The sequence below is a fragment of the Eutrema salsugineum genome, unplaced genomic scaffold (genome assembly GCF_000478725.1).
Source record: "Eutrema salsugineum unplaced genomic scaffold, Eutsalg1_0 scaffold_15, whole genome shotgun sequence".
Classification (NCBI taxonomy): Eukaryota; Viridiplantae; Streptophyta; class Magnoliopsida; order Brassicales; family Brassicaceae; genus Eutrema; species Eutrema salsugineum.
The window spans coordinates 3,140,180-3,154,292 of NW_006256867.1; the positions used below are offsets into that span (position 1 = coordinate 3,140,180).

At 34.4% G+C, this 14,113-nt stretch overlaps 2 protein-coding genes across 2 annotated transcripts; one reads left to right on the plus strand and one right to left on the minus strand.

Annotated features, from left to right (window-relative positions):
• The first annotated feature begins 6,450 nt into the window (after positions 1–6,450).
• Positions 6,451–7,635, plus strand: LOC18022110 (AIG2-like protein D). Its single transcript, XM_006404907.2, has 5 exons — positions 6,451–6,675; positions 6,762–6,834; positions 6,938–7,030; positions 7,129–7,212; positions 7,306–7,635. Exons 1-5 carry the CDS (start codon positions 6,551–6,553, stop codon positions 7,396–7,398), a joined length of 468 nt encoding a protein of 155 aa, XP_006404970.1. The 5' UTR covers positions 6,451–6,550; the 3' UTR covers positions 7,399–7,635.
• A 102-nt stretch (positions 7,636–7,737) lies between these two features.
• On the minus strand, positions 7,738–11,906 carry LOC18022111 (inactive disease resistance protein RPS4). The gene is given in 6 exon segments (XM_006404908.2): positions 7,738–7,915; positions 7,918–8,488; positions 8,699–9,658; positions 9,756–10,085; positions 10,224–11,295; positions 11,419–11,906. Coding segments are annotated over 6 exon segments (3,453 nt in total). The 3' UTR covers positions 7,738–7,883.
• Between the last annotated feature and the right edge of the window lie 2,207 nt (positions 11,907–14,113).

Below are 14,113 nucleotides of genomic sequence, written 5' to 3' on the forward strand. Positions count from 1 at the left end.
ATGATAGTAGTAGAATATAGCTTAGATTATACAAAGAAATCGCATAGACGATTTGAGATATCTTATTTTGTTTCTTTGAATTGTTTTTTATTTGTTTGCAAAAAAGAATGGTGGATTCACAAGCGACCGGTTTATTTGTGGTTGAAAAATAGTACATTCTTCATGAAATTAGAAAGTTAGTTATTTATGCTGTTTGGCTGTTAAAAAAAAATTATTTATGCCGTAATCTTCCCTTACCCCTGAATATATTAAACAACATCTTCTATGATTTTCAGTCTATTATCTAACTTTTTTCTCATCTTCTTTTATGTAAATTGGTTTGAAGATGTAATTGTGTTTTGTTACAGTCCTCACCACACAATGACGAGAAATGCTTTATCAAGTTTCGCTGGTGTTGGAGTCATTGTCGCATGGGATTACCAAAACATGTGGATAGATGATAATTATCTCATAGTGCAACAAAAACAACAGATCGAAGCTCTCCTGAAAATTTTGAATCCCGATTTTGTTATTGAAGAGATGATTGCATTTGGACTAGATGATGGACAACAAGCCGGGCGTATTCGCCGAGCTGAGAATATCAAAGTTGAAGCTATACCAACAAAATACAACCACATGGTGCTCAACTAACACAACAATGTAAGGGTTTAGTTGTACATGATCAGAGTAGCCAAAAAGGTAAAAAAATATTAATTAACTTTTTGTAATATTTTTTTTTGTACCAATCAATATTGGATATTTTCCAAAAAGGGTTTATAATCATAACTATTCATATTTATAATCAGAACTATTTTTTCTATTAATATTTAACTTAAATATATGTTATGAACTGCTTTTCGCATTCAACAATATATTTGAACCGCTTGATCCGCACTTGTTCCGCTTGATCTGTCTGATCCGCACGTAATTCGACTGATCCACTTGAACCGCTAAATCTGCACCGCCTGATTCGCTTTCTCCATTTGGAGCCTAAATTGTTTAAAACTTATTCAAGGCAAAATTATCATATTTTCGTCTTTTTTTCAAGTGCAATCATCTTCTTCGTCATCTTTCACGTTTACTGCTATATTGTGATTTTTTTGTTTTGATGTTCTGAATTCAATTGTTCGACTGTAGATTATATTTTTGAATTGAGCTGATGATAGTAGTAGAATATAGCTTAGATTATACAAAGAAATCGCATAGATGATTTGAGATATCTTATTTTGTTTCTTTGAATTGTTTTTTATTTGTTTGCAAAAAAAAAATGGTGGCTTCACAAGCGACCGGCTTATTTGTGGTTGAAAAATAGTACATTCTTCATGAAATTAAAAGGTTAGTTATTTATTCTGCTTGGCTGTTTAAAAAAAAAAAATTATTTTTACCGTAATCTTCCCTTACCCCTGAATAGATTAAACAACATCTTCTATGATTTTCAATCTATTACCAAACTTGTTTCTCATCTTCTTTTATGTAAATTGGTCTGAAGATGTAATTATTTTTTGCTACAGTCCTCACCACACAATGACGAGAAATGTTTCATCAAATTTCGCTAGTGTTGGAGTCACTGTCGCATGGGATTATCAAAACATGTGGATAGATGATAATTATTTTATAGTGCAACTAAAACCACAGATCGAAGCTGTCCTGAAAACTTTGAATCCCGATTTTGTTATTGAAGAGATGATTGCATTTGGACCAGGTGATGGACAACAAGCCGGGCGTATTCACCGACCTGGGAATATCAAAGTTGAAGCTATTTCAACAAAAAAACAACCATGTGAAGCTCAACTAACACAACAATGCAAAGATCTAATTGTACATGATTAGAGTAGTCAAAAAGATAAAAAAAAATCTTAATTAACTTTATGTAATATTTGTTTTTTATACCAGTAAATTTTGGATATTTTCCAAAAAGGGTTTATAATCATAACTATTCATATTTATAATCATAACTATTTTTCTATTAATATTTAACTTAAATATATGTTATGAACCGCTTTTCTCATTCAACAATATATTTGAACCGCTTGATCCGCACTTGTTCCGCCTGATCCGCATGATCCGCACGTGATCCGTCTGATCCGCTTGAACCGCTAAATCCACACCGCCTGATTCGCTTTCTCCATTCGGAGCCTAAATTGTTTAAAACTTGTTCAAGGCAAAATTATCATCTTCTTCGTCTTTTTTTCAACTGCAATCATCTTCTTCGTCATCTTTCACGTGTACTGCTATATTGTGATTTTTTGTTTGTGTGTTTCTGAATTGATTTTTTCGACTGTAGATTCTCTTTTTGAATAGAACTGATGATAATAGTAGAATATAGCTTAGATTATACAAAGAAATCGCAAAAATGATTTGAGATATCTTATTTTGTTTATTTGAATTGTTTTTTTTATTTGTAACAGAAAAATGGTGGCTTCACAAGCGACCGGCTTATTTGTAGTTGAAAAATAGTACATTCTTCATGAAATTAGAAAGTTAGTTATTTATGCTGCTTGGTTGTCAAAAAAATATATATTTTTACCGTAATCTTCCTTTACCCCTAAATAGATTAAACATCTTCTATGATTTTCAATCTATTACCTAACTTGTTTCTAATCTTCTTTTATGTAAATTGGTGTGAAGATATAATTGTGTTTTGCTACATTCCTCACCATACAATGACGAGAAATGCTTCATCAAGTTTCGCTGGTGTTGGATTCACTGTTGCATGGGATTACCAAAACATGTGGATAGATGATAATTATCCCATGTTGCAGCTAAAACCACATATCGAAGCTGTCCTGAAAACTTTGAATCCTGATTTTGTTATTGAAGAGATGATTGCATTTGGACCAGGTGATGGACAACAAACCGGGCGTATTTGCCGAGCGGAGAATATCAAAGTTGAAGCTATCCCAACAAAAAATAACCATGTGGAGCTCAACTAATACAACAATGCAAGGGTTTAGTTGTACAGGATTAGAGTAGCCAAAAGGATTAAAAAAAAAACTTAATCACTTTTTGTGATACTTTTTGTTGTACCAGTCAATATTGAATATTTTCCAAGGATTAACATGTTTGAGTTCTTCTTTTTTTTCTCAGAACCAATTATGCTTTTCCAAAACTTTAGTGATACTAAAAAAATTTTGGAAGAGTTTTTCTTAAGATTTAAAAGGTTATATAAAAAAATTAGATTTCTGCACAAAAGTTGAACATGAGATTTTGAACTATCCTCTCATTTTCCTAAAACACATAAACAAATCTATATTATTTACTAAAAAATGTCCCGCAAAGTATTTATAATTTCAAAGATTACAAACACATGTTTGATCTAACAAATCTATTTTAAAATTGTGTCTCTCAAAAGTTGATAAATTTGAAAATTTTGACACTACCTATCTCAACAGAGAAGAAAAAGACTATACCAATCATAACTTGTGCATAGAAATTGGAGATGGCCGAAGCTTTTCCAACTTGTCCATTTTAATCATGTCTGTTGAGCTTTTAATGAAGTAGCTCATTGGCTAAACAACTTCAGACTTCTGATTTCTTTTTAAATTGTTTGTATCCACCGATGTGGCTCTCTTGTCATCTTTATATAGATTATGTGGCATCTACTTCTTCTGATTAATGAAAGTTGTATTTGGTAGAATAAAAAACTGAAAATTTTGATGAGTTTGTATTCAGCATAAATTTTTGTTGTTCAAAGAGTTTATAAATTTGAAAATTTTGATGAGTTTGTATTCAGAATTAGTTTTGGTAGAATTTTGAAAATCCAAACTATCTAAGAAACAAAAAACCAACCCGCAAAAACTAACCCCAACTCACAATATTAGTTTGTTTGCTCAGTTTTTAAGTTTTAGAAACATTCGGGAGCAAGTTTTATGATGGTTTGATTAATATAAATCGAATCAGTTTGGTTTTAGTTTGGTTTTGGATAATACTCTTTTGATAATATTTTAGATTTTAATATTATATTTAATTGAAAGTTTGATTAATTTTGTTAATCTTATATAGTTTTACGTAAATTGAGTTTGGTTCAGTTACTCTTCTGGTGAATAATATCCTGATAAAATTAACAATTAAAGCATTGTCACTCCAAAAGGCGATTGTGAGAAACTGCCTTCGCCAGGTCTTTCTGTCGCCACCATTGATTTCCAGGACTGCCGCCCGCGTTTCCTTTTTCCTGTCATTTCTTTAAGATTGTTTTATTGTACATACTAATAGTTCTCTCTAGATCTTGTTTGAATAGGATCAATTGGACAAAACTGAAAGGTTGCACAACTGTCTCTAGTTGTCCTACTCAGATTCAGATCAAATTCCTTCAATTTTATTCATACTTTCATCAGTATATCCTTCAATTTTACATCCCTGAGCATTCCCTTCCAATCTCATTGATGAAATCGTTTTACAGTATGTTTCTGTTTTGTTGGCCCTTTTTTGGCCAGAATTCCGCTATGCCTAGCATGGATTTGCCCTGCAAGGTGACTGATGGGGATTTGGGAGTGGTTGGGTTTTCGGCAACAACACAATGTCGAATATGACTTCGTTTCTGGTTTTCGTGGGGATTTTTAAAACATCGATGGAATTATTATTCATGATTTGTATTTGTACGTCTCGTTTCAATACAACATGGATAATAACTCTTTCAAGTTTCTGTAAGAAGTACCAATTATCTAACCCAAATGTAATGTTCAGATTTTCTGCCGGTGGTTTTCCGATGTTTGTTGCCGGTTATTTTTCCATTCTAATTTTTATTATTAGTTTTGGAGTGGTTTACGGTATCCATTATAATTCTATGATGGCTTACCGATGTTTGAAATAAATTTATCAGATTTGTTGTGGAAACAAAAACCCTAACGGAAACCACATGGAATCAATATGCTAAGGAAGGTTTTGCTAGTGAAAATTATAAAAAAATATTTCAAATACAAGAAAACCAAAGTCAAAAAAATTGTTAAACTGACTTTGGTACAAAACTATTGGTGTCAGATTGTCCAAGTTTCGGAACAGTGGTCGAAAGCATTGGGTTTTATCATACGGTGTGTAATTTAAAAGTTTAGCACAAAATAGCTACCGATGTATACATTTCACATCAGATTAAGATCAAATACGGAGAATAAGACTTGTTTACGGAAAACATTTCACAATCGCTTCTTTTATTATATCTTTTTCATTATAAAGTGTATATATCTGCTTATGTAATAAGTTGTTTTTTAAAAGTATTGTAAAACTTTGTAATTCCAACTTGAATTCAATAAAATTGTTTGTCGTAAAAAGAATTTGGTTTAGTTTGGAATCGGATAATTCGGTATAGACGTTTCTATTTCAATCGAATATTGTTTTAATTCGGTTTAGATTCATATTCAGAAATTTGGGTTTGGTTTGGTAATTTTGCCCACCCCTTAACCGGATGTCTCTAGCATTATTTCCCTTTTATATATTCTATTAAAACAAAAACACATTTAGTGCTTGCATCCAAACACTCCCAAAGTTTTTTTTTTAAAATTTTTATTTTATTTTTATATTTAATTTTCGAAAATTAGTTATTAATTTAGATATTTTTAGATTTCCTAAAATCTAGGTCATCTTTAATTTAAATTTCAAATTATTAGAAATTTAATTAAATTTAGTTACAAAAATTTGCATTCAATTTAATTTAAATTCAAAAAATTCAAAAAAAATTATAATTAAATTTTATTACGAAAATTTAGATAATAATTTTAATACTTTAGAATTTCTTAAATAGAGGAGAGATTTAATTTTAAATTTTAAATTTTAATAATATTTTTATAAAAATGCATAGTAAATAAATATTTTATCGTATTTTATCATAAACAATCAGTCTAAAATATCGAACTGATTAGAGTTATATATATATATATATAAGGTCCATGAGTTAATTTATTAAAACATGTAAGATATTAAGATGATTTGAGATAATTAAACTAACATGTTAGCCCGTATATATATATATATATACATTTTTTTAATAACACAAATAGTAAATAAATATTTTATTATATTTTTTCATAATCAATTGGTCCAAATATTTCATATTAGTAAATATTTATAGGGTTATACAATTATAATTATAGTCTTATACGGGTTAGTTTGTCAAAATATGTAAGATATTAAAAATGATTTAAGACAACTAAACGGATGGATTAGCAAATTCATAGATATATAGATTGTTTATGTGTAAATCTAAATTCACATAATAACAAAGTTTATAATTAACATTAGATCAATGTATACTTAATTAACGTATACTCTTATTCTATTAATATACAAATTTTACTGTTTAAAATTAAAATATGATAACAATTTTTTGATTTAAAAAAATAAATAACGAAAATAAATTATATCTAAAAAAAAAAGATAAATATAATTTATATTAGAAATTAAAAATAAAACATTTCCGTGCGGACCAACTGGTTAAAATCTATTTTTTTATTAAGTTTTTATGTTTGTGTGAAGATGATGGACTTTTCGATTAATTTGTAATGCCCAAAGAATTGTCTGTAATCTGTAAATAGACGAGACGTTGCATATCCGCTCCCAAATAGTCGGGCCGAAGAAGAAGATGAGTATTACGGGGCCGGCGGCGATGCACAGTGTCTTCGTCTACGGCAGTCTCATGGCGGACGACGTCGTTCAATTGCTCCTCAACCGTGTTCCTCGCACCGCCTCCGCGATCCTCCCTGATTTGTGAGATTCGTTTTTCTTCTCTCTCTGTGATCGATTTTGTGGTTGTTGAAATCGATATTAATGGCGGGTTTTTGTGAATCTTTCAGCCATAGATTCAGCATCAAAGGACGTGTTTATCCCGCGATTTTACCTGCTGAGGCCGATAAAGTCCCTGGAAAGGTTTCTTCCTCTCTTTTCGTTATGATCGATGAAGATTCGAATCAGATTCCTAAGGATTGTGCAAATTTGATTCTTTCTGGTTTTTTTGTTTTTGGCATCGCAGGTACTATTTGGAATCACAGATGATGAACTTTACATTTTAGATGAGTTTGAGGATATTGATTATGAAAGAAAGAACGTCCAAGTTTTGCTAACAGTGAGTGGAAATCATTAGATCATGTATTACTGATTATTGGAAACTTTAGACGCAGAGAAATCATAGATATATTATTGTTTCCTTGTTCAATCACACAGGATAGCTCAGAGAAACTTCAGACAAAAACTTACATCTGGGCAAACAAAGATGATCCTGATCTCTACGGTACATGGGAATTCGAGGTTAGATGTCTTAAACCTTCTTGTTCATAGATTAGCTCGTTTTTATATGGATTCATCATGACTTGTTTGAATTGGTATGTATTGTTCCAAAAGGAATGGAAGCAACTTCATATGGAAGGTTTCTTGAAGATGACTAAAGAATTTGCAGAAGAGATCAAAGCTACCCGGAATCTGAGACATGACTGAGTCAGAAGATGAGATCTGGTATTGTTCATCAATGGAAAACACTAAGATAATGTAAATATATATCATTGGTATTATTGAAATCCTCTAGGAAGGGTTAAGATTCTTCTTCTTCATGAACGCATACATATTTGCACCGGGGCTTTGTAATGTTTCTTCAACTAAACGAGTTCATGAGAAAACAGCTGCAGATTTTTCTTGTATGTTATTATTTTACAAAACATGGTATTAGCTTCGATTGTTTGTTTGCATTTATGTTTTGCGAGAGCTGGATTGCTATGATATTGAGTATGGCTTGCGATTCTTTTTCATGAACCCAACTCTGTTTTTAGTATGGGGAAATGAGAAGCAAACTGTTGTACAACAAATGACATCAACAATCAGACCTCGCAAAGTTTTGTTACAAGAAAGAAGAAAAGTAGATTAAAAAGAGGCTTAAGGTTACTTAGCTCTGTGTGGAGCTACGGCTTGCCTCACCACTGACCTTATTATCGCGCATTGTATTTGCACCACAATTTGCAATCTTAATTTTAGAAACCTTCATCTCAAGAGACTCAACTTCACCTTGTTCAAATTCACCTTCATCTGTCCTTGAGCTTAACTCCCAAGAACCAGTTTCATAAACTAAACTAAAACCGCACTTCAATACCTCACAATTCCTAACCTCACCAATATCATCAGTCACTTGAAATTTAATTGAAGCCTTAGTAGGAACACATCCCTTCTTACCATCTTCTTCTTGACATTTCTTGATATTCAACCAATTGGTATAGCCAATGAACACATGTGTAGAATGTATCGTGCGTTGCTCATCGCCTGTCTCGGATAGACCTCCAACAGGGCAATTAAAGTAGCTAGAGGATGTCTTGACATTGTTGAAGTCACATATGCATTTCACCTGGAGATTGTTGTTTCGAATTTTTTGTTCTTCAAACCAGACAATAGCGCATAGAGCTATTCCAACAAAACCATTTTCACTCCAGTGTCGAGGCAGCTCAGGCTCCAACAGTGCTCCAGAAGCTTTGTGACCAAACCAAGCAGGAACTTCACTTCCAGGAAAGCAAGTGGAAACCAAAGCTTCAAAAGACAGACCCTGCAAAGTAAACCGAATAGACTTAACAGAATTTTAAACTCTGGACTTGCAAGATAAACTGGAGCTCACTGTATGGAGGGATTGTTTATGCCTCTGATATGCAAGTATTATTAAAAACTGTTCCCAAACCTTGAGAAACTATGGACCAAAGTCTTTGAACTTTGTAAGTTATAACAAAATAGAGTAAAGCTCTAGCAAAAAAAAAAATACCTTATTGTGACGATTCAATGTTTCTGACAGGAGCCGGCCCTTATTGTGACCATAGCATGTGATTTCATTCTTGGAGAAGTGTTCTAGTTTTTCACAGTTAGTGAAAATGAATGAGGAGGGCACTTGCTCTGTTGGCATAAGGCGGGCCAGCGGACTCGCTACTGTTTTAAGTGAGGTACAACCATGCGCATCTAAACATTGAAGATTTGGTGGTAACATGGAAATAGATTGGAGCTTCTCGCAATACTTCAAGTCAATCCATTTCAAATGATAAAGATCACTTATACTAGATTGCAGGCTCCTGATCATATCATTTCTGCTTAAGCATAGACGCCGCAACAAGGATAGGCCACTCATCTGGGGTGACCGTTGGAAATTCAGTTGGTCTACGGAGTTAGCGCAGCGTAATAATATCTTTGGCACGTCTCTGATGTTCGTCCCATCGAGTAGCAGAATCTGCAGATTTTCCATGTTCTCCTTAATTTCAGGAAAGCTCCTAAGTCTTGAACAACCAGAGAGTATCAGTTCTTCAAGAGCCTTCAGCTTGTAGAGACAATCTGGAAGACCGTCCAGCATTACGCAGTCCTTCAGATTCAATACAATAAGTCTTTGGAGCTGCTTGATCTCCTGGGGAAGTTTCACGATTTCTGTGCCATCTAGATGTAGATGTTCAAGATTCTTAGCTTTCACCTGAAATTCAACAAAGCTTGAGCAGCCACTGAGGATGAGAGTCTTCAGACAGATTAAATTCTCCATCTCTGGAAGAGACTTGAGACTTGTGCATCCTCTGAGATTCAAGAAAGCAAGACTCTTCATATTTTCCATATCTTCTGGCAAACTTTCAAGCTTAATGCAACCTTCAAGATTTAATCTTTGAAGAGATTCAGCTTTCCACAAAGCTGACAGGTCTTCCAACTCTGTAGAGTGACTTAAATCAACCCACTTCAGATTTGGTGTATCCTGTGACAAGAACTCAGAAAACAACCACCAATCAGCTAAAACTTCACAGGTTACTTTAGCCATATAATCAAATCTAGCAGTGAACAAGAAGACACACCTTTACAACATCCCAAACACGTTCAATCTTACTGTATGGCAGCCTGAGGTCAACAAGATTCTCTGGATTGAAGTCTGATGGAAGTTGCTCCGATGGAAATTTCAGCCAGTGGAGATATCGAATCTTTTCCAAAGGCAACTCAAGTTCATCAGGCAAGTGTACTTTGCAGTCATCAACGTTAACAACTTTACATTGCCGAGGACAGCGAGAGTCAAAGATTTTGAGATACCGCAGGTTAGGCATCAAGGTCAACTTGTCTGTGGCTATAGAGATTTCGTCTTTTAATTTTGACACGTCCAGTAAGATACCTCTCACAGTACTGTCTTCTTCCTGTTAACAGGTTAAGAAAACTTAAGAAGTTAGGAAAGAACATCACAAAGAAGTTGAAAAAACAAAGATGTGATGTTTCTTTGTTGAGTTTGTTAGTAATGAGTCTTTGATGTTTTCTCTGTACTTGATGATTCTTACCTCATTGTGGACCAAAGCGTTAATAACTGTATCATGATCCCATAGCCTGCTCTGTCCCAAATTGTCTTCTACTGATGCAAATAAACCAAGTTCTTTGCCCAATGAACACAGTATAAGAGGCATCTCGATTTGGCCAGCAGAGACAGTTATCATGAACTTGTCGGCAAGATCTCTAATTTCCCTCGCAGCCAGTAAACTTGTGACACAATCCTCATCTTCCGATCTGAAGAAGCAAGCTATGTCAAGAAACGCATCCTTTTGTTGATCAGTCAGCTTGTCATAACTGGTTTTTAGTTCTCTTTTGATATTCTCGTTGCAGCAATGTGGCAGCGTTTCTAGCCTTTCTCCCCATTGAGCCTCGTCTTTACCACAAAGCTCTTTCCCTAATTCCTCGAGAGCTCGTGGATTGCCTCCAGCATAGTCCACAAACTTCTTGGACAGCTTAATAATGTTCTGTGATGAAGTGTCGTCTTCGTGTCTGAAAGCATGATGGCGAAAGAGTTGTAAGGCTTCGTTGTCGTTCAATCCAGGGACCACGTATGTGTAGTCAACCAGCCTTCCGATCCATGACTTGTCGCGCGTTGTAATCACTATCTTGCTTCCCTTTATTATCCGGTGGAGTTTGCTAAGTAGAGACTCTATTTGTGTCTCTTCGCTCACGTCGTCCAGAAAAATGAAACTTTTCTTTTTGAAAATCTTATCCCCAAGTTCCTGAATGAGCCAATCTGGCCCTTCCTCATTCTTTGACCTCTCATGGATACCAAGAACACACTGGTGAACTGATAACCTCTTTTTCCACTTATCAAAATGCTTTTGTGCCAGAATGGTTTTACCAATCCCGGCCATACCAACAATTCCAAGAATTTGAGTAACGGCAGGATCAAAACAAAACCTTTCTTCCAGTTGCTCAATGCGTTGCTGCTCGTAAGCAACTGGAAGAAATGTTGTACCGGTAAGGTGTCTGATAGGTTCAGAGGAAGAGGAACGTTCTCTTCCTCTGTATTCTTTTTTAATTTCGGCTTCCACTTCCTTGACTGCCTCGATGAGTTTGTTTCGGAAAACGACTTCTTCACTGAAATATGAATCAAAGAAAAACAGAAAGCAAACAATGAATAGATCCTAAAGTTCACTATCCGAAATACCGATGGCTAATTTAGATGGTCACCAAAAAAAAAAAAAAAAAAAAAGTCCTGACCTTTGCTCCCAAAATTCCAACCCCATTCTTGTGGGAATAATCTCTAAAGCATCTTCCCATTGCGGCATCCTGGGTCTCTTACGGCGACCTTCTCCGTATAACGCAACTCCAAACTCTTTCTTTTGCCCTTTCACGTCCCCTGGCTCTACCTTGAAGAAGACAGGGATGACTGTGAGTTTGCCTTTCTCCATGTTCTTCATAATTTCCACCAACTCGTCCAAGCACCACTCTGACTCTGCGTACCGAATCGAGAAGAACACCAGCGCGATTTGCGACTCTCTGATCCTTTCGAAAAGGATCTCAATAGGTGCGCCCCGGGGCTCTTCAGAGTCGATATAGTACTTGATATTATTCTCTATCAAAGCCTCTTTCAAATAGCCGATGAGGCCGATGCGAAGATCGGCCCCTCGGAAGTTGATGAACACTTGAGGCCGCCACTGAGAGAGTAGTTCGTCCGTGGAATCAGCAGCGGTGCCAGTGATCGCCATCGGAGAAGTTTGGATCGAGTCAACGCCTATACCAAATGCATGCTTACTCACCAATCACCAATCACCAACCAATTTATATCGTGTATTAAAATCAGACCATGGTAAGATCTCTCCACTATGGTTAGATTTAAATCATAGATTATTTTTATTTTTATTTTTTCAACATCATTAATTTTTTTAGTTTTTAACATTTTTTATTATTGAAAATTTGATTTATATAGATTTTTAGAATTTAAAATTTTATGATTATTGTTTTGCTGATTTTTATATTTAGAAGATTCTACTGTTATTCGTTTACCGATTATAATATTATTAATATTTATTTGATGATTTTTATAATCTAATCAAAATTTATTATTATTTTAATAATTTTATTAGGGATTAATTTGCGCTGTAGCACGGAAGAATTTTTTTTAATATAAAATAATTTTATAAAAACAATTATTTTGTAAAAACAGTTATTGTTATAAACTTTATGATAATATACTGCATATTTTTTGGGGCTAAAATTTTTTAAAATGAGTTGGTTCGTGTATGGAGTCATTTTTATTTTCTGGGAGTGTTATCATATTTTATAATTCTTTTTTCCATATATACATTCTCTCGGTGATACGTCCTCCCAAGGATTATCACATTCTTGATCGGATTTTAGCTGGTAGATCCTTGACTCCAAATAGATTCACAGAGAAGATGTTAAGGGGTGGGTTGAAACCCGAAGATCCTTAAACCCAAACTCGTGGTGAAAGATCTAGAACAGGGGGTGACTAAGCTGGCTGAAAGATCTAGAACTAGGGGGTGACTAAGCTGGCTGATTGGATCCGCGGAAAAAGGATATTAAGACGTGAGAATAGAGTTTCCAAAAATCCTTAAGCCCTTTTAACTACTTGAACGTCCCAACGAGACAATTGGGTGAAGGCTGTGTGACACTTGATAAATCGAATTGAAAAAATGGCTAACACCAAGTAACAAGAAAATTTCACGAAAAACAAAAGAGAAATTTCTTTAAAATTTTATTAAAAAAAATGAATGAATGAGATCTGAGATCTCTACATCGTTTATATAAGGAAAGGAGTAGATCTCTCCACTATTGTTAGATTTAAATTCATAGATTATTTTTATTTTTATTTTATTCAACATCATTAATTTTTTATTTTTAATTGAAAAGTTGATTTATGAAGATTTTTAGAGTTTAAGATTTTATGGTTATTGGTTTGTTGATTTTTACATTTTTGATTCCACTGTTATTCCTTTATGAATTATAATATTATTTAATTATTTCTTTGATTATTTTTATAATCTAATCAAAATCTATTATTATTCAAAAGTTTGTATTTTATTGAAACTAAAGATTAACCAGCACTGTAGCGCAGAAGTATTTTTTCATCTTCAATTAAGTAGAATAATTTTGCAGAAACAATTATTTTGTAAAAACAGTTATTGTTATAAATTTTACGATAACATACTGCATATTTTTTTGAGCTGAATTTTAAAAAATGAGTTGGTATGTGTATTAAGTCATTTATATTTTTTGGGAGTGTTATCATATTGTATGACTCTTGTTGGGGATAAATTCGATCCTTCCATGCTTGCACGTGGTGTCCATAGTTTTTTTGCAAGTATGGCCCCTTTGTGCCAAACTAGAACCTAAGCTTATAGCACCGGACCTCGAATCCATTCGGATTCGGGAGATCCGGCACGATAGACCACGCTGTCAGAAACAAGGAAGTCGAAAAATGAGTGGTCAGGAGGAGAAGAGGTCACATTCTCTATGTCCTAGACCTTAGCTCGATGATCCAGAAGAACCGGGATATGAAGAAGTGTGGCACGCACAGGTACCCGGAGAGCGAGGTCATCCATCCGCGGCAGTCCGGTCCCAATATCAAGGGATCCAAGCCAAGTACGAATTAACAACTTAAACGGGAACACCATTCAAATTTCTATCCATTCGACGATAGGAATATGCCTCAGTTTGATTTAATTACTCATGCCCTTACAAACCCATGAGAATGACATTTAATGCATTTTTCTTATGTGTGTCAGGTGACAGTGACCTTTTGCAGGAGCCAGGAGGAAAAGCAGAGGTTCAGCAAATAACCATACCGCGTCTGAACCGCCGACCCGACTCATACACTGAGAACGAAGGAGACGCGCCAAGGGACGGTCTTGTAGCAGGTAGAACATGCCAAAGAAAGTTAGTGAGACTGTAA

Excerpts from the sequence above, each read along its gene's own strand:
- LOC18022110 (XM_006404907.2), top strand. The coding sequence starts at position 6,551 with ATGAGTATTACGGGGCCGGCGGCGATGCACAGTGTCTTCGTCTACGGC. Across the intron at positions 6,676-6,761 it reads TCCGCGATCCTCCCTGATTT|CCATAGATTCAGCATCAAAG; the intron begins GTGAGATTCGTT and ends TGAATCTTTCAG. Across the intron at positions 6,835-6,937 it reads CCGATAAAGTCCCTGGAAAG|GTACTATTTGGAATCACAGA; the intron begins GTTTCTTCCTCT and ends TTGGCATCGCAG.